Genomic DNA, 26,560 nt, shown 5'->3' with positions numbered 1-26,560 from the left:
TTGCCTGAGAAAAAAAAAATCCTTACAATTTCGATAGGGCCTCCCACTGTCTCTCTCTTCATTAACCATGACAAACCTCAGTAAACAACTGGACAAGGCTTTGAAATCACTGAGTTTTTTTATAGAAACGATACATATTGAATATTTACTGTACACATGTTGGAATTTACTTTGAAAAATCTCTTAATCTATACAGTAAAAGTTTAATATTCAGTATGTAGGTAGTCTGAGCACAGGCATATCAGTCTCTCTCTGAACTTATTGAGCAAAGTGTTTTTAGAGAACTTTGAAATATCCAGAAATGAACTGATTTGATTGTACACATGTTGGACATTGCTTTCAAAAATCTCTTAATCTATAAAGTAAAAATTTAATAAGATTCAAGGCTTTTAATACTTTTTAAGGGTCCTGATTTTCGCTAAATTCATATATCAACTTTTAATACTTTTCACGACCCCGCGGATACCCTGTTATATACGTGAGGCTAGATATGATCAAATTGGATTGTGAAGAGGCAAAAAAACGTAAATTGTACAAAATTGTATTCTGTAAGAAAAATAAGCTGCAGCGTAGAAAGAGCATTTTAACTTTTTTACAGACAATTTAGTTGTATGGTTACATGAACAAATGACAAGTGATCATACTATAGTGATTTTATTTTAAAACAAGAGTTATTGCTACAGATTTTGCTTGAGAGCAAGTTAAATACTCATGGCCTCCATGTTTCCTGGCCAAGACCCGGCTGATGTGAATTTCACCCTTTGACAGTTACAGTACAAGTGCTCCTTGATTGTTAAATGTCACATTCAACTATCCTGGGATCTACTGAACTGTCACAAAGGGATTGAACACATCCCAGTGCCGGGCCAAAAAAGGAGAGAGTATGGGGATCTACTCTTTAGAGTTTATCAATATAAACACTCAGACATGCAGAAAGCTCAACTTGAGTCATTGAATGTAGCAGATTGTCTTTAACAGACAATTGATTTCTGTTTGTGCTCGAATCAAGATTGAAGTTTTACATTTTAGTCTAAATGAATACATAAATACTGTGTGTACTGTGATACTGTATGTAATCCTCGAAAAATAATAATACAATTTTAACTTAAACACCATAGAGAAGTTGCAGAAGTGGTTTTAAATATGTCCAGGTGAAGCACCGCTCAAGTTCTTGTAATTGGGATTCGATCAAATGATTCTAGCAGCCAATGTCAAGGTCAGCTGTTCAATTTCTTCAGGTCATAGGTTGCTTTCTTCTGGCAGTTTGGTGAGAATATCCACCCCGTCGGATGTGATGACCACTGTGTGTTCGAACTGAGCCGACCTGCATGAAGAGAAGAGAAGAATGATGCTACTCTCCTGTCTGTGTATGTGACTATGGATCTGGAGAAGTATTTTTACCTTTTATCATCTGCAGACACTGCAGTCCACTTGTCCTTCAGGATTCTGAACTCTGAAGACCCCTCCATCAGTATGGGCTCTATAAATGAACATATGATATCAGCTCCACACTCACACACAGCAGCACCTTTCATGTGCATATCAAGATGATAAAATTGTATCTCACCTATCGTGAAAGCCATCCCTTCATCCAGGGTCATTTCATTGTCATTAGCTAAAAATAAAGAAAGACCTTAAGGCAACATGCCATTTATTTGAATATTCATTTCAGTTTTCAATATCACTGTCAATTAATTAGACATTTACAGTTTACAGTTCATTTACAATTGACAGAAGAATGTGTCTCATCATCTGATCACAGAACCAAACTTACCGTGGTGCCAGATTTCAGGATGACAGTGAAAGTAGGAGCCTATTCCATGTCCAATGAAGTAAGGACACACTTGAAAGCCATTGGTGCGAGCTATTTCACTGCCAGCAGTGCAAAAAATATATCAGTAGTCAAAAAGAGAAAAATCTGTGTGATTATATGGGAAATATACATTTTAATGTATGTATTACTTTTGTCTATATTGTCTGTGTCCGTGTTTGTACCTAATAGTGTTTCCTATAACACAGAGCTGTGCACCCGGCTTGCAGGCAGCGATGGCCTCGTCTCGGCAAAGCCTGGCAGTTTCCACCAACCGCTGGCCAGCCTCATCCACCTGGCCAATTAAGAAGGTTTCTGATGTGTCACCATGGTAACCCTCAAAATACACCTGGCAGGAACAGGAAGAAGTCGGGGTCAGGAACAATGTTTCTCTGACATATCGTGTTTCTATGAGTTTGATGGATTGTTTGTGTGTCTGTTAAGACTTCCACTTACCGTCACATCAATGTTGATGATATCTCCATCTAGAAGTTGCCGGCTGCAGGACACCATTTAAATCCATTTAAAAAGATAACTGATGAATACAGAGAATCTTACAGTTTTCCTTTTTAACCCAAGTTGCTTTATAATATCATAAATACTAGACATCATCAAATATATACACAGTCAGAAATCTATAGACTGGATCTATATATACTGTATTTGATTATTTCCCCCCAAAAATGAACTCTGCTCCAAAATGATACAGACATGCTGTGGTCACAATAAAAAGAAATATATATATTCACGACGATACACAACCAAAATGTCTCCATAAAATCCAACATAAAACATTATTTCAATGTAGTAGGTAGAATCTTATATTGCAAGGAAATAAATTAAATTGATAAAAGTATGCAACGGCTGTGAGCATATGACCAGTTACCTGTCCGGTATCCCATGACAGACCACGTTGTTCACAGACGTACAGACTGACTTGGGGAAACCGCCGTATCTGAGAGGGGATGGGTAGGCGTTGTGTTTGATTGTCTCCTGGTGCACTATGAAGTCTATCTCCTCTGTTGTCATGCCAACCTAGAAGCCAAAGGTCATAATCATTTTTTGATGTTACTTTTTAAGTACTAATACTTAGTGTAGTATTTTGGTACTTACCTTCAAACTGCCTGCAGCGAGTAACAGTACATGTCTGGCGAGCTGACACGCTCGGGCAAGGCCATTGATTTGCTCTTGGTTTTTGATCTCTATGTAATCCGGCCACTCCGGGACCATTCCAGTTCCAACATAGTCAGGTTGCACAATGTGCTGCACTCAGGAAAGACAGGATATGAAGGGTCATACATTTTTCCCAAGGTTCCATATAAAAAAAACACTTCAAAGTTTTCCTTCAACATTATAAGCATTGTTCCTATGGGAGAGTGGGTCCTGTACCTTGGGCACTGCATATGCAGGCCTGACATTAGCTGGGCGAACTACATTGTGAGAGTTTTTCCACTTCCTCCAGAAGAAGCGGCGGTGTTGCTGACACAGTGGAGCTGAGGGACGACCGCCACAAACTCTCTGCAGGAAACTGCCCAATCCTGGTGAAAAGGAAAGCAGCACAATAAAGAGATAATTGGATAAATGATAAGTGATATTGGGCTTTGGCTTCATGCACTTGTGCTTGAGAGGGTAACAGTAAAGTAATGTACAGTCATGTGAATCAATAGATATTGAATCGGACTGTTTAATATGTGTAAGAGTGTTATGTGTGATGTTGGTAGGTAATAAAAGCTCATCTTTTTGTAAGTATGGTATGCACAAACCTACTTTGCAAACAATCTATCTATCTATCTATCTATCTATCTATCTATCCCATACATCAAGTGATCACTACAGTAGACACATACATGCACAGTCTAACTCAATCTAAAATAACAGTTCTAGGTCTGCTTGTACTGTGTCTAGAATGTCACACAGTACTGACATTGTCCTATGACCTATGTTTCAATATAGAGGTCATAGTTAGTGATCGTTTTGAACTGAACTGCAGCAAATTCATTATTATGGCTTTTTAAAACAGTCTGCTTCCTCGTGCATGAAAACGATGACACCTCAGTGTAACTTCTAATATATATATCTGTACTGGAGTTAGCAAGGAACACCTGCGTTTAGTGTGGAAATATCGGAGCCGCTGTCTTTTGTTTCAATGTGTTTTTTAATCGAGCACATTGCTTTGACTTGGTCGTGGAGAGAAGCCACTGAACCGAGCGGCTAACTAGGGTGTACAAAGGATTTTAGTTTGGTTTCTACCTGATCTTGTGAACAGCGCTGCGGAGCAAGGTGCCGCCATGGGTTGTTATGGTGGTCACATGGTACGGAGGACACCACCTCCGGAAGTCACCAACTCCGGAAGTCACGTGACGCACGACTCAATGAATGAAGAGCGTAGACTGTCTATAAATAGGTGAAAATGCAGAGTTTAATCGGGTTTAATTCATATTTAATTCATATATATATATATATGTATAGGCCAAAGTGCATATATGTATATATATGTATACATATATATATATATGGGTTTAAACTTTGTTTTATAATGTGACATGTTTTATTTTGTCAAAACAATTGCAAGACAAAATCAACTTTATTTTTTTAATCATAAACTTATAGATCCATTTGGCATTTTCTGGCCAAAAATGTAACTTTATGTTTATCAGACCTAATTTTGTCATTTTCTTTAAAGACGTTGATGAACAATACACATCTGATTTTTAAATGTTATAACAAAAAGGATTATTAAAATCCTAAATAATCTGAATCACATGCAACACACCCACATTTGAAGTCTACTTCTGTTTTAATGTTGTATTTTATGTTTTTATGTTTTTATATTGTATGATGTGTTGCATTCTTTTTGCACTTTGGCCTAAACGACATCTCACTCAGTCATATACTTTGTAAGAGGTTGAATGGCAATAAAAGTGAACTTAAACTTGTATTCTTGACTCTATGAAATTCATAAAATAATGTGAAAAAATATACAGAGTGAGTGTTGATTTCACAAAGCAAGGTGGTCATCCATCATATTGTCAACTGTAGGGAGAAATGTGTAGAGGAGTCTATTGGAGGTCTCCGACACCTATTTATAGAACATTATCTCTTACGGAGGATTGACAAACAATTACGTAACCACAGTGCAGGACAGGGAGATACTGTAGTAGGTCACTGCCTTATCACTAAAAGCCAAAACTCTATCGAACATGGCAACCTCATTAAGGTCACTGAGATAAGTGCTCATTGTAAATAAAGCAGAACAAAGTGAAATCATTTCTGAGCCCAATCTGTCGCTACATCCCCTGGATGCTGAAACAAGCTAAAATATGCTATAAATCCTCTTTTTCACATAGGACATTCTACCATGGTGGCAAAACTACACTATAACTGATGGCTTTGATCATTTTTTTTTAATAATTAATAAGTCATAATAAATATTACTGACAATTATATTGTTTTAAATAACATGATATGTTCCAGGTCACAAATTATCAATGAAGGTCAGAGTGGGATGTAAACCACCACACTCTCTGTATGCCTTTCCTTCCTCCTTTGATTTGATCTCTATCGTTTTCACAGATCATCCCCACTGACTTCTGCTTCAGGCAACATTTTAGGCCCCCCCCTCATCTTTCATTCATATTTGAAAGTCATATCATTATTAATAGTAGTAGTAGTAGTGGTAGTATTATTATAGAATCTGCTTCCATACGAAAGCTTGTGAATCTCAGTCACATCATTGCATCATCGTACATCCTCTACACTACAGTGTGTTTCTGCGTGTGCGTGTGTGTGTGTGCGTGTGTGCGTGTGTGAGTGTGTGTGCTTGCGCGTGTGCTTGCGTGCGTGCGGACCTGCTGCAGCTGCTGTGAACGCGCTCTGCGCCTGCACTGTTCGTGACGTCAAACCAGCATGGCGGCCAAGGTGACTTCGGCATCGCTCCCTCAGCGGTGTCTAACCCTCTGCTTTTACATACTTCCATGTCTTGTGGCGCGTTTTCCTCCGTCGGAACGATGGATGCTGCTGTGTGAACCGGGGGCGGGGGTCGTGTCGGCAGCGGGGAACCCAGAGAGGCTGCAGCATCCAAGGTGCTAGCCGCCGCCCCGCGGTAGCTGGCCGGCCTTGAGACATCCACAACCTCGGAGTTAGCGGCGCGATGCTAATTGGCTACCGCTCCTAAACCCGCCGCGATACAGACGCTCACCTCACCCGAACCCGCATCTTCTCAGCGCCGCCGCCTCTTCTGTCGTTGTGTCGCAAGTTTCCATTTGAAAGCGTTAACGCGCCCTGACAGCGGTGTGTGTCCTCGTCCTGTGACAGTGGCTCTTGCTAGCTGGCTACACAGCTGTCAGTGGGAGTTTGAGGACACTCGTTCTCTAACATTACGGGTCAGTTCACTTAGGAACTGAATCGTGATGTTTGTGCACCGGGACGCAGTCGTTTGCTTTTCGCGAGCGTGTATTTCCTGTCGTGTTGTTCCCCCTTCACCGCAGTGGACGTGTCAAGGAGACGTTCACCCTCCTCTGCCTCTTGTTTTTGCTCCAGATCGCCGCAGAAAACGAGCTTTAGCCGGCAGCGTCTTTCGTCTAAATACATACACATTCGCTTTGCTTTGTCCCACAGTGTCGTGATTTTTTTTTTGTTGTATTGTTGTTTTAGGTGCAATCTACTAAACGTGGGGACCCGAGTGAGCTGAAATCCATCTTCCAGAGGGTAAGATGGGCCACAGATCTGTGTTTAACCCCTCTCTCCGTGTCGGGCTATGTTCACACGTCACAAATGTCTTCACGTCTGTACATGTCCCGTATTTGTGAAACAGCCACATCTGTAAAAAACATCTGGTCCCAAGACTTCACTTGGAGAAGGATCTTGTGGGATTGTGTCATGGGGTTTAAATTAAAGCATTAGCCACAGTTAGAGGTCCGGCACAGGCTGATGGAGTCACATTAACCTCACAGTCAACCGGAGATGAACAGGTTTTTCAGTTGATGCATTTTTCTTTCTAATAGAAGTTCAAGTTTAACAACAAATGTGGGTCAGACGTGTCAAGTCAGCTGTTTCGAACGCAGTGGTTGCTGTCATGACTCGCTGAGGTTGAAATCGTGCAGTCAGAGAATGTCAGTGCAGCTTAGACCTTCTAATCTGAAGGCCCAGTGCTCAGGATAGTGTGTCAGGTTTCGCTCCAGCACAGCACCGGCAAGGACTGAAGGATCAGGGATCACCCTGTCACTCTGGTGTGTGAGAATTGTTCTGTGGCGGTAAAGCTTACTGCATGACCGTGACGTGTCACGAGGAAATGCCGTAAGAGGAGTGTGGTTAATCTTCGCCTTTCTCCAAATGCCCTCTGCGTGGCGGGGGAGAGACCAGCCTGCATGGTGTCATGTGGGCCAGCAGTTGTCGGTCAGCTGGTAAACACACACAGGCTAAATTGCTTTTACCAAAACATTGGCGCACGTGTTCCTGCTCGTGCATGTAACGCCACAACTGTGAGATTGATGACCTTGATTGTTCCGGTTGCAGCATGAATCACCCGCCCAGTGACAGGAAAGACAAATGACAGTCCCAAACCTTGGAGCAGATAGAGAGATAGTTAGATGGATACTTTATTAATCCCTAGGGAAATTCAGAGGATGATATCTAGAAGCAATGATGTTTATAGATATTTTGACATAAATGTTAATCATTTGAAAGTAATCGTCAAGTGAATGAAGTGAAACTTGCACACTAATGTTTGTGTAATGTTCACAGCCTGTGACACCAGCTTTAAACAAGTAACAAAGAGCCTTCAGTATACAGAGAACTGCTGACCTCACTCAAACCCATGTTCTCTACACAGGCCTCTGAGCCAGCTCGGCAATGTGAGGGTTAACTAAGCTAACGTAATATCATGCTTTTGAGATGGATTAACTCTTGGTCATGTTAGCGTTAGCATCAGTGAAGTGTCATGTATCCATGTTAATGTTCTTTTTCTGTCTCTCCCGTCAGTATGCCAGTGTCGCGGACAATGATGGGGAGAGGTTCATGACCCCGGGAGACTTTGTCCAGAGATATCTAGGACTACACACACAGATCCACCACAACCCCAAAACTGTGCAGCTCATTGCTGCAGTGGCTGACACCACAAAGGATGGGTGCGTACTGACTGACAGACACACACACACACACACACACACAGCCAGCTTATCAACACCAATTAACACATTATTGAGGCATTTCTGATTAGTATTTACCATTATCAGCCGTTGGAGATGAGATAAAACTCCCATTGAGTCTTATCCTCCTGATTGTAGTTTCATTCATGCAATGAACAATGAGTGAAAAGTAGACGTTTCATTCAGAAATTACACAGTTTTTATAAATCAGATGTAGGTCATCTTATTTGCTGTGTGGTCTTTCAGTTCAAACAAACGTTAAACAATAATGGTATGCATTTTGTAATGGTATTGTAAATGATTCTGTCTGTTGGTTGAGAACTGGTTTCTCACCCAACCTTGTTTCACCTGATCTTGGCTTCTTTACAAGTTCTGTGATGTGTTTGTGTTAAACCATGTTGCATTTGTCTTCCTCTCGTCTCGTGCCCCCCCCCCCCCCCCCCCCCCCCTCCTATCGGCAGGCTGATCTCATTCCAGGAGTTTCTTGCTTTTGAGTCGGTGCTGTGTGCGCCTGACGCTCTCTTCATCGTAGCCTACCAGCTGTTTGACAAGAATGGATCTGGATCTGTTTCCTTCGGTGAGCCGTGGCTTTTTATTATTTCTTGCACGCCCTTTGATTACTGATGATGTCAGTGAGCACAAAGGACAGTATAATTATAGCACTGTATTTTGTGTTGAATATATTTGCAGCACCCTTTTTCTAATTCCTGCAGTGCAGTGTGAAGAAAGAATTTCCTAATGTGACATTGTGAACCAGATTACTCCTCAGTCTAAGTCCTAGACTTATATAATCGCTCTCATGCACCGTGTCTACTCTCTTTCTTATGTCACTCTCAAAGCCTCATGGCATTAAAATGATTTAACACTATTATTGTTTATGAAATTTGTCTTGAAAATGAATTATTCTTTTGAACGTGTATTTTTGCTGCAGAAAATGTACGTGACATTTTCAGCCAGACCACCGTGCACCACCATATTCCCTTCAACTGGGAATGTGAGTTTATCCGTCTGCACTTTGGCCACGACAACAAGAAATGTCTCAGCTACCTCGAGTTCACCCAGTTCCTGCAGGTACACAAACACACACACTACCCCACACACCAATCAGTATTGCTGCACTCTCTCCATCTTTCACTTGGTCTCTCTTTCTCACACACTGAATGTTACTTTGACTTTATTTTTACACCCAAATCCTGTGGTGTCATATTTTATTTAGGAGCTACAGTTGGAGCATGCACGCCAGGCATTTGCCCAGAAGGACAAAGGGAAGAATGGCGTCATTTCTGCCATGGACTTCAGTGACATTATGGCCACCATCAGACACCATGTGCTCACACCCTTTGTGGAGGAGAACCTTGTCTCAGTGAGTGTTTGTGTCAGTGAGCGGCTTACTGGCAGTTTTTTCTATAATGTCACACTATGGCCACAGTGAATATCCATCCTTGATTGACAGGAGTGTTTTCAGTGGGCTATAGTATCTCCCATGTTTTTGAGCAGCAAATGTATGTATTTAATCAAAGGTTAACAGGGACAAAAAGTGTTGAAAAACAATCCTTATGTTTTGATCACTGGTAAGTAGAAGAATAATCTTTCCATTTGGGGGGTCTAAGCCCTATATTTATAATTTCAGTGTTTTTTTAAGTGTTGCTCAGGCGTGTTTCCATTTTCCCATGACAGAGTAACCCGATCTCTTATTTTATCTAGGATTATTGTCATATCCTGCAGAGATTTTCTGAGTAGAAATAAGGGTTGTGGATTTATTCAATTAAATCTTTGTCAAGAGATGCATTAGGAAGGACCAAGCTCAGGCAACAATCAATAATATCGCAGTACAATAGGAGAGTTAAAATAAAGGAGTGAAGTTTCTCCTAAGCCATTGCAATACAGGAAAGAAATTAAAGTAATTTTTGAATCGATGATATTTGCAACTGCACATCTTTGCTCTCTCGTTTGGGGATTTAATAAGTAAACCTTTTGTATAAAGTACCTGATGTGTCTTTCTCCTACCAGGCCGCCGGTGGAAGCACCTCTCACATGGTCAGTTTTTCATACTTCAACGCTTTCAACTCCCTCCTGAACAACATGGAGCTGATCCGTAAAATATACAGCACACTGGCCGGCACGCGGAAGGACACGCTCGCGACCAAAGGTGCGCACATCGTCATGTTCCAGTGATTTTGTGTGTTCGCTCTTCGGCTGATTTGTTTTCATGGGCGTCAGGAATATTCATGTGGAGTGTCATTTCCTCAAATGTCTCTCTTTCTCCCTGCAGAAGAGTTTGTTCATGCTGCCAACAAGTTTGGTCAAATCACTCCCATGGAAATTGACATTCTGTACCAGTTGGCAGGCCTGCACTCCCCCTCTGGGTAAATGTTTACCCAGATCAGTTTTAACAGATATTCACTGTTCACTGTTCTGATCTACCTGCACCTGCAAACATGTCAGTAATGTTACTAACAGGGGAATAAATAACTGTGTCTCAGGCGCCTGAACCTCGCTGACATTGAGAGGATAACTCCATTAGAGGAAGGATGTCTGCCACACCACCTGGTTGAAAGTCAGAAACAGGTAGGATGCTTGTTACTCCTAATTCATAATTCTGTTTCTCTTAAATGTTCTTAAAAAGCCAATCTATTTGCTCTTTATGACACATGTATTCCGTCTCATCTTACCATCGTCAGAATTATGTATAATTGCATTGTGTTATCTCGGTCTTTTGTGTTTCATCAGACCCATGGGGACGGCGCCAGGCCTGTATATCTTCAGGTTGCAGAGTCAGCCTACAGGTTCATGCTGGGCTCCATCGCTGGAGGTGAGTTGCACCATGAGCCTGAGACAAGTCACTGTCTGATGAGCACACGGCAGCATCCAGTATGTGAATTTGATGAATTAAATTTAGTCCGAGTTGTGTGTGTGTGTCTGCATAGCCACGGGAGCGACGGCGGTGTACCCCATCGACTTGGTGAAGACCCGCATGCAGAACCAGAGGTCCACAGGATCCTTTGTCGGGGAGCTGATGTACAAGAACAGCTTTGACTGCGCGAAGAAGGTGCTCCGCTACGAGGGTTTATTTGGCTTCTACAGAGGTAGGACATGTTAGGAGACTGCACCTGTGTTATTCACACCGCCAGTTATTGGGGTTCGAGGCTCCTGTCTTTTATTCATTCATTCATTCAGCTCAGCTGCGTTTTTCTGAATGTTTGAGTTAATATTCTTCGCCGTTAAAGCCTTTATCATTATATTTTTAACTGTATGGTCTGTCCCTGTAAAAACTATACATTTTCTCAGCTAAAGAGTTTTTTCAGGTGCTTGGCTCCTTTTTACCACTGATGCACACTTCCAATATGAGCCAAATATATGATGCTATGAATTTTAACGTTAATATTGTGCATTGTGGAAGTGATGCAGTGTCCTTCTTTGTCAAAAAATTGCAGTGTTTTGTTTCCGCATTACGCAAAAATAATATTCTATCACATTAGCATGTATTTTTTTTTACTGCAAATGTTCAGAGGAAGTGATTGACACAAATCTCTTAAAAATACAGAACAGAAGAGCTCTGCTAGTGACAGAAATCATCTCAGAAGATGATTCTATCAGCCTCAGTGAATTGGGTCGCGCAACTAGACTGAGACAGCAAATGATTCTTGGCTCCAAGGTCATGGTCATAAACTCTCCTCCTCGCACACACTCCTGTTTTTGAAATCCTCTGACATTCCATGTTGTCATTTCCTTTCGATTGCTCATTTCTTGTTCCTGTCTGTTCTCAATAAACCATTGAAATGAGATTCTCATGTCACCTGTTCCCCTCGATGCCCCACAGGTCTGGTCCCTCAGCTTATAGGTGTGGCACCTGAGAAGGCCATCAAACTCACTGTGAGTAAAGCCCTGCGCAATAACAATCCCCCTCCACTCACTTTGCATACACACTTGCTATGATATGTTACTTTTAATTAAAGCACATTGCATGACCTGTGTATGATAACGCTGTATACCAATTGATTTGCCTTGAATCATTAGAAAAGTATTATTATGAAAGTCATTGCAAATTTACAGAAGCCAAAATGAACCTCAAGTCTCTGGTCTGATGCTTGTTTTTTGGTGTGTGTCTCACAGGTGAATGACTTTGTAAGAGACAAGTTCACCGACAAAGACAAGGGCATTGCTTTCGTGGCGGAGGTCCTGGCAGGTGGCTGTGTAAGTACCAGGTTCCACACGGTTTTTATTTGTAAATGCATTAATGAACCGTAGATGAGATAAAAATGTAACTTTGTGCATCGTAACTCGTGAATGAAACCTCCATGTGTTTGATTAACTTGCTTGCAGAGTTCCAAATAATAATGTCACTAACATCGGACTGAAATATCGTTCCCAGGGTGACGGTCTCACTGTCAATGCAAAATGTTTTTTGTTTCTTGTTTTTTGTTTTCGATAGCGTTGTTCATCTTTACACACGTTCATCTTTACACACATTGGCCCGGCACCATCCGAGGAAATGGAAAAGTAAATGAGTGATCAGGATTTTAATTTTGTACTTTTGATACGTGTCTTGAGCGAGACTTGGCTTCCATACCTCAGCTGTGTATATGTGACATGCAGGAGAAGTGATGTGCGTCGTTTCTTAATGAAGTCGGTGAATAAGCTGCTCTTCTCCTCGTGTCTTCAGGCTGGAGGCTCTCAGGTGATCTTTACCAACCCGCTGGAGATCGTGAAGATTCGCCTGCAGGTGGCAGGTGAGATCACCACGGGACCCCGAGTCAGTGCAGTCAGCGTGGTCCGTGACCTTGGTTTCTTCGGCCTTTACAAGGTACTGGACCCTGGATTAATTCACTGACACTCACTCTTTTCTCTGCCTCAGTCTTTCAGTCTTACTCTACAAGCACAGTCCACTACATCTGTCTTTATTTTGTTTGTGTGTCCAGGGTGCTAAAGCGTGTTTCATGAGGGACATCCCGTTCTCAGCCATCTACTTCCCCGCGTACGCACACCTCAAGACCATGTTCGCGGATGACCAGGGCAGGCTGGGGGCTCTGCAGCTTCTCACAGCCGGAGCGATCGCAGGTCAATTTAGATTGTGACCCAGAACCCAGAATCATTGAGAACGTGGTCCAGTGAATCATCGGCATGTAATCTTGTAGCTTCTCATCCTTTTTTCTTTTTAACTTCACTTCCCAGGTATCCCTGCTGCCTCCCTTGTGACGCCCGCTGACGTTATCAAGACCCGCCTGCAAGTGGCAGCCAGGGCAGGACAGACGTCTTACACCGGAGTCATCGACTGCTTCACCAAGATCATGAAAGAGGAGGGTTTCAGGGCGCTGTGGAAGGGAGCTGGAGGTGTGTGTCTGTTTGTGTGTTCACCTGCAGGCAGCAGCACAATGTATCTCAGAATATTGTTGCACTGAAACGACGCTGACTTGTTTGTCTGCTTGCCTTTTCTCCAGCTCGTATGTGCCGGTCCTCTCCTCAGTTTGGTGTGACTCTGGTGACTTATGAGTTCTTGCAGCGGTGGTTCTATGTCGACTTCGGAGGACAGTACGTTGACACACAGACAGGAACTGAACTCTTTAAATATTAAGTGTCTAATCTTATTTCTTTTGGAATTTGCTGAAAATACATATGACTTATATCATAACACACAAGTACTTAAAGTCACATTGTCCTCCTCTCCTCCCTGTAGTCGTCCGTCAGGATCTGAGCCCACACCCAAGTCTCGCATCTCCGAGCTTCCTCCCATCAACGCAGACCACGTGGGAGGCTACCGCCTGGCTGCAGCCACCTTCGCAGGGGTGGAGAACAAATTCGGCCTCCACCTCCCCAAGTTCAAGTCCTCCGGCGTGGTGTCCATACATCACCCAGAGCCAGTCGCTGCCACGCCAGCTCAGGCCCCGTAGAGGCCCCGGCGTCTCCATATAATTTTGCTATCTCCCTCCTCCTCTACCAGGAGCCAGAAACTTAGATACACAAACAAAACAAACAACAGTTAACAGGCACTCCCCAAATAGGGGCCAAAAAGTTAGGAAAAAACAACAGCAGCCCGTCTACTCTCTCCAGGGTGAAGGTGTGATCCACTGGTCCCACAGGCGCCAGTTATAGAGGCAGACAGAGACGGGACCAGAGCGCTGACTGTGTTGTATCTTGAGTGCCTGCTTGCTCCTGGCCTCTTCATCCTTTGTGTTCCTTCTCTCCAGCATTTGTATAAAATTGACTCTTGCACTCCTCTCTCTCTCTCATGAGTAGCTGATATGATTTGTATTTTGTTTTCTGTCTCATACTCAGTTTGAGTAGCGCTTCTCATTTTGGATAGAAATGATTAGATTGGTCAGCACGGTGTTTGGGCGTCGATCCAGTCCTCACACAGGAGGTTACGTACTGTACATATTGTATAACTGCAACAAAGATAATGTTACGAGACAGAGGGCCAGTCGTAACATTCAGTTGGAATCATTATACAGTAACTGTAATGTTAATGGGAACGTGGGGCCTCTGGTCCTGGTCTCTTGAGAATCGCTCTTACTGATGTACAAAGGTTTTCGATTGTGTTTTCTTGGCAAAACAAGAATGGCGAGCAGAGAATTAGGAATTAATAAATTAAATGTATCTCAATTCAGTCATTGTATTTTATTGAAATAAATCATCCATATGGGTTTAATTTTATTGCTAAGTCTCGAGTTTTATTCCAATGGAAAAGTAAATCATCTGTAACAGGGAAGAACACAGTACAATTATTCTCTGCAGAATACTGACAATTCTTTCCTGGTGTAACAAACATGGTGGCTACAGTGCAATTTTCTAATTTTATGTATTGAAGCAAAATATGTTATTCCAGCCTGGTGACGTTGGACTTCTGCATCATGAAGAAAAATTGGATAGAGAAAAATTGAAGTATTTTCCAGCCTCATCTTTTCCAACTTAATTCAGATCTTAATTTAGTTTATTTAAACCCCTCTCAATGAGTACATGTCAGGAAACAATTCTTACTACTTGGACAGGTACAGAGTAGAAAACAACCTTTGGTACAGAAAAAAACACTTTAACTGTACTAGTGTCAATAAATTCAAGGCAAGTATAGTAATGAACTTTAACTGGTAAAAGCTTTTAGGAATGTACTACTCAAGCTTTTAGTACAACGCAGCATTTTTAAACAAAACTCAAATTTAAATAAGTGCCACCATTGGAATAAATAATAAATATTTAGTGGTTAAAATGTAAGAGTGACACACTTCCGCACAGGCCACAAAAGTGTCTGTTTAAGCACAAAACCCAGTTTTAGTCATCAAATTAAAGTGCTGCTGAGGATACAGAGGAAATGATACTGATATGTCAGCGTTTTCTGTTGCTCCCCTGAAAACACTCCCAACGCCAACCGTGTGCACAAGTGTGTCCCGAAAATATTAAAACATGTAAAAACACTAAAATGGTACTAAAAAGGTGCAAGTACAAAGGTTTGCATATTTAAAAAAAAAGGACTGAGTTGGTTGAGGCTTCAGGACAGGAGCAGATTCTGGAGCACCGAGGATGAAATCAAAGCTAGAGGTGTAGAGTGGACAGCCACTGGTCCATCCTGGTTCTCACTTCCCTGTGTTCGTCTCAATCACCTGACTTACTGTACTACCCCTGCTACATGTGACATTCATCCTATCTACAATTGTTCTCTAAAGGGACATTTCAAAACAAGTCTAATACTGTCTTTTCTACCCGTTCTAGCTCTGCACCTCTCCTCGGGCCAGTTCATGTAGAAGTGGGTTGGAAAGGTGGAAGCCACAAAGGAGAGAGCAGCTCCTCTTGGCAGGGTGTGTGCCGTAAGTTGATAAGTTACCGGGGCTGGTCGCACCAGCTTGTCTCACATCTGGTGTGAAGCTAAGTCGCCGTTCGGAGTCTGACCTCATAGTTACACCAGTTGCACTATCTAGATCTTAAATCTTCTTCTCTCTATCTCTCTCTCTCTCTCATTGACTGTCCCCTTGTTTCCCTGAGTGGCTGAAACAAGGTTTACGATTGTGTATTTTTTTTAAAGTTAACAGTCTCAGACACCAACAGGTTCTGTGAAGAGCTCCAAGATCTTTGCTCCATTTCATTACATTTGCTCCATTAAAAGGTTCAGTGTGTAAGATTTAGGTGAAAGGGATCTATTTAAAATAATTCTAGTGATATTTTCACTAGTGTGTTTCAAAAAATTGTACAAATTGTTATTTACTTTATCCTCGAATGGGCCTTTTATATGTAAATACTTTATATTTACATCGGACGTGGGTCCTCTCTACGTTTTTTGCAGTAGTCCAAACTGGACAAACTAAACACCTTTACAGTTTTATGAAAATTGAAGGTTACCACAGGTTCTCTTCCATTTTTGGAAGGGGAATGTGAGATTTCACCACTAGATGTCACTAGATTCTACACACTGAACCTTTGAATTTATTTTATATTAGTAAGCAACAACTGTTTGATATATAAATGTGAAACAAGCCAGTTGGTCTGTCAGCATTAATTGTCTATCAGCAGAAAAGTGGGTATTTACATGACTGCGCATCGCCAAGACCGGGCGTAGTTAAGACTAAGTCTTATGTTCAGTTGGTGCAACTGAACTTAAATCCATTCCAAAGACTGACAAAGACCAATTGGTGCAACAGGCCCCTGAAGAGGAATTAATGAGCAGTTGTTAGTGAGGTGGGGGGTACATTATCAGACATTGGCCAGTTCCTCAGCTTCATCTCGGTTCTCATTGATCTCAGCCAACGTCCTGACGAAGCGCGTCCACTCGTCAGCCTTTGGAACGCAGATTTGCTGCAGAAAGACAAGGGCAACGCACCAGCAGTGTGTCAGAGAGAGAACAAAGACAGGAACAGACAATGCAGTGAAGATGTGCACTTGTGTTTACATTAAAAAAATAATGATTAAGACATATTTGTCTGTATTTGGATTTTCTTTTTATTTCTTTTATAAGTTAAAGCTTAAACTGTAAAATATCAAGCCTCAAGTACAGCCATTAAAAAAAATATATATACTTGTTATCACACTATCAGCATCTGCATTGGCCCCCAAAACTCCATATTGTTCGTGCTTTAGCTTCTGTAGCAACGGCTGAAATTACAAAATACAAATAGTAAAAAGGCCATGAGGTCTCACCTCTCCTACGTCGTAGACCTGCACCTGTCCGTCCGAGTCCCCAGTGGCGATCTCTTTTCCAGAGTGAGCCCATTTCACACGGTTCAGAGCTGGAGACCCCTCCACACACACACTGGCGGTGGGAACCTAGAAAACACACATCAACTTACAAGATAGAAGATTCATGGAAGGTCCAGAGTGATTCCATTCTACGATAAAACCGTGCTTTCAAAAAGCTTATGAAACAATTTTAGAAATTTTAGCAAAAAATTGTAGGATTCAACTTTCATAAAAAGGGTTAAGACCAAAGTATGGTAATTCACTTATAAAATAAATATTTCATACATTTGCAGTTTATTTTTTAAAGATTAGACTTAATTTAGCAAGTTTATTAGTGAGCTTTAGTATTGCTAGTACAGCTATTATATTGCCAGGGGGACTGTTTATACATGCCTCCAGTCTTTAAGGGGGAAATTAAGGTCATGAGCTTCAGTGTGTGTGTTTGCATACTTCAGTGTCATTGTTGAGGTTCCACAGGTCCAGACGTCCGGCGAGGTCCACGCAGGCAAACAGAGCAGGGTGTGTCGGAGACCACATCGCATCATAGACGTAGTCACAGCTGTCCTCGAATGAGTACAGTGGACGGGTACTCTGTAAGGGGGAGAAGAGGGAGAAATGGATTCAAGTAAAGGAACGTAGCTAGTGGTGCTTCTAATAGACGTGTGTGAGTGTGTGTGTCTCACCTTGGTGCTCCAGAGTTTGACGGTCCAATCAAAAGAGGAGGAGATGAAGAGATGCGAGAAGTCAACTGGTCCACCAGCGCTGTGGCAGCTCAGCCCAGTCACTGGACCATGGTGGCCTTCAAACACCTCAGTGATACCTGCCTTACTGTAACACACATCGGACACAGAAGATTACTGTAACACAATTTTAAGACACATAAGATAACTGTTCAGATTACTGTGGTGAACACTACTAATCACTGTCTTTCTCCAAAAGGCCTTCCCGTTACTTTTAGGAAGTCTCAGTGTTTATTCAACGTGCAAACAGGAATCTGACATTAGAAAGAACTCTCACCTCCCGTGTCGACAGGCGGTGTAGACGGAGCCGTCCTCGCTACCCACCACAAAGTTGTTCACGTCCCCCAGAGGGAAGGCCATGGAGGTAACAGCCACTGCCTTGCTCTGTTTGAACACCAGCTCCAGACTGTCCTGCAGGGAGAAAAGAGAATCACACAACCTCAGACTCCCTGACATTTAACAACAGTGTGTGTACAATCATCCATGCACATTCATCATACCTGCGGCTGTGAGAGCATGTCAAGGCTCCAAGAGCACATCTTTCCATCAGTGGAAATGCTGATCAGGTTGTTGGCGTTCTGGGTTCCCACCACGTTCACACAGTAGACTGGGTGCTGAACACAACAGAGCACAGCAAAATAAACATCATCCAGAAAGAACAACTGACAAAAGACTGGCTGACAAACCAAGAAAGTGCGTGAGCTGTGGTTCTTTACTGTATGAGCAGCTGCAGACAGGGGGGTTCTCTGGACAGGGGTGCGCTTGTTGCTCCTGTTGTCCCACAGGACAATCTGTCCCGAATAGGTCCCACCCACCACCAGGTTGGGGTGAAACTTTGCAAATCCAGCTGACATCACCTCTGACTGCAGAAAGAAACAAATATAATTTCTGCTTCTATCTTAACGTTTGGTTTAATAATACATTTTTCAAAGGTCAAATGTGTAGAGTTAATGAGAATCTATTGGGAGAAATTGAATATAATAGTCATACTTATGTTTTCATTTGTGTATAATCAGCTAACAATAAGAAACGTTTTTTTTAGTTATTACCTTACAATAAGCTCTCTATATCTACATCAGAAGCGGGTCCTCTGTTTTGTTGCATGTTTCTACAGTAGCCCTAAGTGGACAAACCAAAGACTGGCTCCCGAGATGGCCTTTACTGTTTTTACATTACCCGAGGAAGCCCTAGCCTCTTCAACATAGCTGGGAGTAGAAGGTGAGGTGAGGGGATTGTTGTAAGATACCTAGATACCCACACTCTCATTCTAAGGTAATAAATACAGAAACTATTAGTTGCTTGCAGAGCAACAGCATGGGAGTTCTTCCCTCACCTGGCAGTGGAAGATGTACTCAGGTGTATCCTTCTTGTACTTCATGTTCCAGACCAGTGCCACTCCGTCAGGCTCATGAGGAGCATCCTCATTGTTGTTGTATGAGGCCAGGAGCAGCTCTGGGTACTGCGAGGAACATAGCAGCCAATATTAGAAGCAGTGAAGCAAAGCAGGAATCTTTACAGGGATTTAAAAAATCACAAATGAATCAATACAGACTTTCTGGAACTGGTTATTTTCTTAAAAGCTTGGATTTATCTGTGGGCATCAATGACAAACACCTCATACCTGAGGGGACCAGTCAAGACAGGTGACCACTCGGTTTTTAGTCCAGCGCTCATCTGCAAACTGTCTGTTCAGAACCAGCTTCGCACCTGCCTGCAGGTCACTGAAAAAGATGGAGAAAAATTAGTACTTACACCACCTATCCATCACCTTTTCTCTAGTGACAGCATTTACACTAAGGTTTGTTAAATTGCCTCACCCCTCCTTATCCTCCAGATCTCTGCCACTGTAGTCGAAGCAGACGTCCACGTGCTCAGCCAGAGCTCTCTCAACAATTCTGCTGCCTCGCTCGAAAAACGACAAGAACTCCTCGGAATGCATGACCTGCAGCTTCTCTTCCTCAGTCAGCTCCTTGGGAGTTTCTATACAAAGATTATTCAGTATTCAAAGAAGAAAAAACGTTAAAAAAAGATCTTCACTTTTGTTATGATACTGTAATGAATTTAGTGGATAGAAATGATCTCAAAAGTTGGATAATATAAGCTGAAACCACTTGTTTCCAGTAATCTGCATTATTAAAAAGCATTTCCTGTCACTGTTATATTGACGTGTTACAAACTTAGGTCTTTACCCTCATCCTGCTGTTCACCCTGTTCATCTTTCTCTTCGTTGTTGTTGTCTACCGGAGGAGCAGCAGTTGTGTCCTCCTCCTCTTCCTCATCTGGAACAATCACACACTTCATTTCATTTCGTTTTCACAAAAAAGGTTGGAGAAAAGGTCAAGTTGGTTTGTGTCTTAGTTTTTTTTACCTGCTTTTTGATCAGCGTGTGACAAAGCCTCAGTGGGTGTCTGCGTCTCTTTGCAGTAAGACACCATTTCCTTCGGGACAAAGTCCACCTGGGTCAATTTGGACATGCCCAGCCTCACAGCTCCACGTCTGCACATACACACAAACACACACACACATAAAACCACAGTGGACATAAGCTAACACATGCACAGGAGTGTGATAAGAGTGGAACTGAATGCAACGTTTACATGAAGTAACAGAAATAGTGATGCACAGAGATAATATTAACACATTTGGACAAATCTAAGATGAAACCACAAAAACTGATTAAGGCTGGAACACAAACTAGAGGAGAGAGGAGGAGCAGTACCCCATCAGCTCAGAGTCGGAGTGCAGTTGCAGAGTAGAGGGGTCAGGATCCCAATGCAATGTCCTTATACAGCCAAACCACCACATGGTATTAATAAGGAGAAAGACGGGACAGAGAAAAAGAAGGAGGAAAACAAGGGGATGAAAGCAAATGCAGAAAACGGGCAAAAGGTGAGCCACATAAGAAATGTGAGAGATTGGAAAGACAGAAGAGAGGAAGAGAAAGGAGGACAGGGAGAGAAGAAGTAGAACGGAGTGCATGTTAATAAAGACACATCAGCGTGCTGGTGAAAAGGCAAAGAGGAGACACGTCAGAATTCATCAAGTGTATTTACAATGTTAACACACACACTTAGCATGCAAGTACGACTCTAAGTCACAGAAAAATGAGCTAAAACGACCCGTCCCCAGCGCTGTCTGTCACAAACACACAAACCTTGGTCCTGCGTTTCCGTCCCCAGAATCTTGGCTTCCTGCGTCACTGCCCACTGATTTGTTGGAGGGAGACATGGGGGCAGGGACTAGGTAGTGAAACAGACATGTATCTTCTGTTACTATCCTCAGGGGCTGAGCTGTGAGTGCGTGTGTGTGTTTGTGAGTGCGTCAGTCGATGAATGGGTGGGTGAGTGAGTGAGTGAGTGAGTGAGTGAGTGAGTGAGTGAGTGAGTGAGTGAGTGAGTGAGTGAGTGAGAGATTGAGGGAGGGAGTGAGGTATGAAAAGAGTGTGTGGACGAGTGAGTGAGTGAGTGAATGAGGTTGCATGCAGTGAGGAGGACAAAACACAAAAGGACAGAAAAAGGGGAGAAAAGAGAGAATGAAAATAAATGGCAGGCCGGTTGTAGGTGTCATGCGCAAAGACAGTTGTGAAGCATGTTGAGATATGTTGGGAAGACAGGGGGGAGAAAGCAGAGTGGATGTAATCAAGCCAGACCACAAAGTTAAAGGTGACATTTATAAACGCTGCAACTCCATCAAGCACATAACCAGAAAATGATGGGAGATAAGTGGGTTGAGGGACAAAAATAGAGGCAGGCTGGCAGTGTGTGTGTGTGTGTGTGTGTGTGTTTACCATGTTGTATGTCAGGAGTGATGCCAACACTCTGCAGGAGCGCCTCCGCCTCCCTCCTCTTCCTCTCCAGGTCAGAGTCTTCATGGCTGCCCGAGGAACCACCTCCCGCCTCCGCTCCGCGCTTTGCATCTCCCTACAGAGAACAGAACGTAGTCAACCTCACCTCGGCACGAACACACATCAGACATTTCACCGTAACTGAACACTGTCAATCTGAATTCCGTCAAAAGGAGTTGAAATGAAACGTACATCTTTCTTTTTCTTCTCCTCTTCTTTTCTCTTTTTCTCCTCTCGAATCTGGGCGATCCGTTGTTTCTTCCTCTCCAGTTCAGCCTTCAGCTCACTCTTGTCGGACATACTGCAGGAGAATTAAAACGGGCCGGTGAAAAAAAGCTAGCTAACCTAGAAACTATCCTTTACATCTGAAGTAAAAATACTAAACAGTCTGTTCTCAGCTTCTCAAATGTGAGGATTTGAATCTCGCTAATTTGCTTTGTCTTATACATTAGTAACTAACTCTCTTTGGGTTTTGGACTGTTGCTTTGTAGATTTTATTTATTTTCCAAATTTATAAAAAAGATGTGATACATAAATTCGGAGGGAACATGAAGGGGAATTGCCTAAAAACCCTCCAGCTGAAAACTACAGGAAATAGGTAAACAACTTTAATTATGCCAGTTATCTGTCTCAATAGCTACATTTAACACAGCCAAAACATAAACATAGTTTTACACAGGACATTAGCTACAATTTATCCCATGAAGCCCGATCCATTAAATAATTATACTAACTCACATGCACGAGAAAAACACATCACTAATTCATGCAAGTGTACACAGACACATTAGCAGAATAGGAACACACGCTCACGATTTCGACAACACGCTTAACACACTATATATATATATATATATATATTTATAGAAGAAAGTAAAACATTTATTGGACCAATCTTTTATAGACAGTTCACATGAAAGTTATTGGTTGGACAGAGGAAGGAATTTAATTCAATAATTTGAATTCTTCCCTATTTAAAAAAGACATTTTATATTTTAAAGTCTCAATACATTTGTTGTTGGTTTATCTCAAACATCTAGAAACTAGATTATTGGTATATTACGGCAGAGATTGGTCCATTGATTTAGACCTGCTTTATTACAGAGCTACTGCATGATGCATCACTCAACATAAACAAACAGCCCCAGCAAAGGTCATTTGGACAGGAAAGCTGTGCTCCTATTGAACAAATAAATAAATCAGCTTTTCCAGTGTGCAGACTTCACATGAGAGAGATAAGAGCCACACACCCTGCAGCAGCCCGGAGCAGGTCACACTGGAAACATGTGAACCATAAACCAGCTGTTCACAACAATGATCTCTTTATCTGCTCTATCTGCTCTCAGTGGTTCAGGGCCTTGAACCACTGAGCTGGTGTATAAGTTCAAAAACATCCATGCTAAACGAAGATGAATGCCTAAATGATGCTTTTATCCTAAATGATATACACCTTAGATCGTTCTATTGACTCTTCGTGCCTTTATATTAGAAGTCAGAGGTCACAGTGTTATTAAGGATGGTGGAGACATGACAACAGATACACACTGGTTATATTCGTGTGCTAATCCTGTCTGGGTGGCTAGTGTCCACAACACTGAGACAACTGAGACACTCAACATCTCCAGCCCCACTGTCAGAGCTGTGGGACAACACAGAGAGGAGGCTTCGCGTCTGTTGCACCTCACATTTCCTCTGCTGGCTCTACGTCGACTTTATGTTGTCAACTGTCTAGGATCTGTCAAACGTGGGTTATAATCTAACTACTCCACTGTCGGCTAGATGCTAAGCTGGCTAGCTGTGTTAGCATGCTAATCTCCATGGCAGGAGGAGGCCCGTCTCCTACAATGAGCGGATGTAACGGAAACATCGGAGAGCAACGCCCGAGTTTTTCTGTCCCGCCGTCCCCGGGTACGTGTGAAGGCCACGCGGCTATGGAGGTGGACAGATAAATACCTGGTGCCGGGTGCCGGGTGTCGGACGGAAGAGGACGAGAGGACAGCTTCTCGAGCGACAGGGATGATGGAGTTGAACAGTGATGATGCTGGAAGAGAGGGAGCCGCTGCAGTGCTCTTCTTCAGCGCTCAGCCCGAACACCAGGAAGAGTATTACTGACCTCTGGCGGCAAAAACTGGAACCCACATAGAGGCATTATATTTGACTGCTCTGTGCTCATTCTTCATGCCCCCTGCATGATGCTGGGTTCCTCTGCTGCTTTTGCTTGGTTTGTGCAGCTTGTGATTAACTAAAGTTGTCCATAAATGAAAACGTTTATTATGTTTCAAGGGCAATTTGATGGACAATCAGTACACGACAAAAATAAACCAATATATACAATGTAAATAAAACACAATATAAAAACACTATTGACTAGGTAGCAGGGGGAAATGATCTATTATTTAATGTTGTAATCATATACTTCTTATTTTATTGACTTTATAACAATGCATCCTATTTCATCCTATTGTATGTGCTTTCATTATTTTTATTAATATTATTATTATTATTATCATTATTATTATTATTATTATTATTATTATTATTATTATTATCTTATTAGTAGTAGTAGGAGTGCGTAGCATATTGACCCATAGTTAAGTCAAAACTATATGAGCTGTCAAATAAAAAAAAAACTGCAATGACAAATTACATATAAAATCACACTTGTTTTTTGTCTATAATTTTTTTATTGCTTTTTTGTTTTTATCCCACACAACTTTTTATTGTGTATCACAATATGAGCACTCATTCACACATACTGTGCAGGTGTAGTGTGGGAAACCATGAGGAAAAATCCTGTGTTTTCATGTCTGCCTTGTTAGACATGATGACCTGCATGAGTTTTACTTTTAGTTTGTGGATTTGCTCACAGTCCTGTCATGATTGATTTATTTAAGCACTGTGTTTTTTACTCCTCTGGAGCTGGATTGGCATACTTAAAGGGGTCATATAGGTCACGTTTGAAATCATAAGGGTCAAAGTGAGGTTCTGGGTTTTCCTCTACGTTTGGCTCTGCAGGGGCACTCTCCTCAGCTTTTGCTTCTTCCTCTATCACCACCTTCTCCTCAGCTGGTGCCTCTGGTACAGATGTTTCCTGGATAGGGCGGGGAGGGTGGTCAACGAGGCAGTCAGGATCCCAGTAAGGGTCGCAGTCATACTCCATACCTTTGGCAGCGATAACAGGAGGTGGAGGAAGAGAGGGAGGCGGGGCAGACTTTTGGGGAGCAGGGGGAGGTGGGGCAGACTTTTTGGGAGCAGGGGGAGGTGGGGGAGGAGCTGCAGCCTTAATCTCCGCCTCTATTTTGGGCCTGCAGGCCGGGTTGCGTCGTGGGTCACACAGCACTGGAACAGCCCCCGTAGGCAGGTAGACGATCGCAGGTTTGCACAGCGGGTCTCTGGGGTTGCACAGGTAGATCCTCTCAGCGTTCTCCAGGGGGTCTGGGGTTGGAGCAGGGGTGGTGGGAGGTGGAGGAGGAGGAGGCAGGGTAGTTGTAGTTGGTGCAGCGGTAGTCGTCTGAACACCTAACATGTTTTGGTAACTGGAGGCGTCTGGGCCGTAGGTCAACTCCAAGTGACGCATCTGCTGGTACAGTATTCTGATCCTGTCAATCTCATAGATCTGAGAGAGAAAAAGAATGTGCTCAGAGAGGACACAGAACATTTTGAGCTGAATAGATCCACATTTGTTCACGTAAATATTTCCACTAATTCTCATCTTACGCCCTCGATATGTCCAATGCTGTTGTAGAAGCGGTAGTAGGACTGAAAGTCAGGAGTCCCTCTGTGCCACTTTGGGTCGACATTCCTCTTTGGTCGAGAATTAGTCAAGAAATCATGAGCCTGAGCTGAGTCAATGTTCACTGGGTTCAATGTGGAAGAACATGGAAACAGGAATTATAAAATATACACATGCCAAAATCACTTGAAATACAATTTGAGAAGCATTCTGTTTTAAACTACTGAGAATTAGAAGGTATAATATATATTTTATTAAATATAATGATATACAGAAGTTGTAAAGTAACTTATATACTGTGCTTATGGCATGTAACTTTTAAATCGTTAGTTAGTAAATGTACCATAAAACCAGAATATCTAAAAATGGCTGCACTTGGATTTACTTTCATATTTCACAGGAAATCTCAGCCTTTAAATGATAATTTACATAGAGATTTTAACAATTGGTACATTTTTTTGTACCGTTTATTTTTTTCTGTTTATTCTTTGAATCAAACCCAATTACAATCTGCATAACATGAAAGATCAAATACCTCCAGGATTCTTTACTTTCATAAGAGATGTTGCTTCTAGCAAACCTGGAGAGAAGCAGAGAAGATCTTAGACACACATACAGAAAATATACTTTCATACTTTACATTATATATAAAGCATGAAGTATATGGCCAAGATTGTAAAGACTTTCCATTCAAGACCTTGATCCAGCATTAAGTTATTGTCCCAGAGCTGTAACTCTTAAATTCAACTAAAATGAAGAAAAAAATCAACATTTAATGCATTTTACAGACCTGACATAAACAGCAGACAGCATATCGCCCTCAACAGGAACTCGTCAAACATCATCCTTGATGTCTGAAATAACAATATTAAGCAAAACCACAATTATTGCAATTTGCCTTATATGGCCACTGTTATTCACAAAAGAACATGAGATTAAAGCACACATGACACAGCACATAACAAAAGGGTCCAACAATTTGTAGGGACACTCAAACGTGTCACATAACATGATAATTACAACCAGATGTAGTTCATCTGCCTTCAAGAAAAAATACCAGGATAACAAAAAATTACCCAACAGTAAAAATCCTCTAAAATCCCAGTAGGTACTTAAAGTCTATGTGTG

General features: G+C 42.1%; 4 protein-coding genes across 8 annotated transcripts; 1 reads left to right on the top strand and 3 right to left on the bottom strand.

Annotated features, from left to right (window-relative positions):
* Positions 1–641: 641 nt before the first annotated feature.
* Positions 642–4,181, bottom strand: metap1d (methionyl aminopeptidase type 1D (mitochondrial)). The gene is made up of 10 exons (XM_062405292.1): positions 4,061–4,181; positions 3,200–3,348; positions 2,924–3,073; positions 2,697–2,845; positions 2,267–2,309; positions 1,996–2,159; positions 1,775–1,872; positions 1,568–1,615; positions 1,402–1,480; positions 642–1,324 (listed from the first exon to the last, which is right to left on the bottom strand). The coding sequence occupies exons 1-10, from the start codon at positions 4,098–4,100 to the stop codon at positions 1,240–1,242; spliced, it is 1,005 nt and encodes a 334-aa protein (XP_062261276.1). The 5' UTR covers positions 4,101–4,181; the 3' UTR covers positions 642–1,239.
* Positions 4,182–5,649: 1,468 nt separating this feature from the next.
* Positions 5,650–14,607, top strand: LOC133968286 (electrogenic aspartate/glutamate antiporter SLC25A12, mitochondrial-like). Of its 2 annotated transcripts, none has more exons than XM_062404248.1 (18): positions 5,650–5,728; positions 6,464–6,517; positions 7,790–7,935; positions 8,418–8,533; positions 8,888–9,027; positions 9,173–9,319; positions 9,967–10,105; positions 10,229–10,322; positions 10,440–10,524; positions 10,687–10,768; positions 10,884–11,042; positions 11,777–11,829; positions 12,070–12,150; positions 12,620–12,760; positions 12,876–13,014; positions 13,129–13,287; positions 13,395–13,485; positions 13,631–14,607. In XM_062404248.1, the coding sequence occupies exons 1-18, from the start codon at positions 5,717–5,719 to the stop codon at positions 13,842–13,844; spliced, it is 2,052 nt and encodes a 683-aa protein (XP_062260232.1). In that variant the 5' UTR covers positions 5,650–5,716; the 3' UTR covers positions 13,845–14,607. The 2 variants fall into 2 exon arrangements, with proteins under 2 accessions (XP_062260232.1, XP_062260234.1); XM_062404250.1 differs by lacking the exon at positions 5,650–5,728 and adding an exon at positions 5,774–5,892.
* A 246-nt stretch (positions 14,608–14,853) lies between these two features.
* Positions 14,854–23,769, bottom strand: LOC133968288 (dynein, cytoplasmic 1, intermediate chain 2a-like). Of its 4 annotated transcripts, none has more exons than XM_062404251.1 (17): positions 23,653–23,769; positions 21,892–22,000; positions 21,643–21,775; positions 21,010–21,145; positions 20,575–20,637; positions 20,224–20,351; positions 20,045–20,134; positions 19,673–19,835; positions 19,477–19,576; positions 19,189–19,314; positions 18,572–18,718; positions 18,356–18,469; positions 18,133–18,266; positions 17,799–17,943; positions 17,566–17,706; positions 17,077–17,202; positions 14,854–16,734 (listed from the first exon to the last, which is right to left on the bottom strand). In XM_062404251.1, exons 2-17 carry the CDS (start codon positions 21,997–21,999, stop codon positions 16,633–16,635), a joined length of 1,956 nt encoding a protein of 651 aa, XP_062260235.1. In that variant the 5' UTR covers position 22,000; positions 23,653–23,769; the 3' UTR covers positions 14,854–16,632. The 4 variants fall into 4 exon arrangements, with proteins under 4 accessions (XP_062260235.1, XP_062260236.1, XP_062260237.1 ...); XM_062404252.1 differs by having other exon boundaries at positions 21,010–21,094; XM_062404253.1 differs by lacking the exon at positions 20,575–20,637.
* An 835-nt stretch (positions 23,770–24,604) lies between these two features.
* On the bottom strand, positions 24,605–26,277 carry and3 (actinodin3). Its single transcript, XM_062404350.1, has 4 exons — positions 26,223–26,277; positions 25,966–26,012; positions 25,417–25,560; positions 24,605–25,315 (listed from the first exon to the last, which is right to left on the bottom strand). Exons 1-4 carry the CDS (start codon positions 26,275–26,277, stop codon positions 24,605–24,607), a joined length of 957 nt encoding a protein of 318 aa, XP_062260334.1.
* Between the last annotated feature and the right edge of the window lie 283 nt (positions 26,278–26,560).

Source organism: Platichthys flesus, chromosome 14, assembly GCF_949316205.1.
Source record: "Platichthys flesus chromosome 14, fPlaFle2.1, whole genome shotgun sequence".
NCBI lineage: Eukaryota > Metazoa > Chordata > Actinopteri > Pleuronectiformes > Pleuronectidae > Platichthys > Platichthys flesus.
Note: the sequence above shows the minus strand (reverse complement) of the source record. Positions and strands in the feature narration are given on the sequence as shown.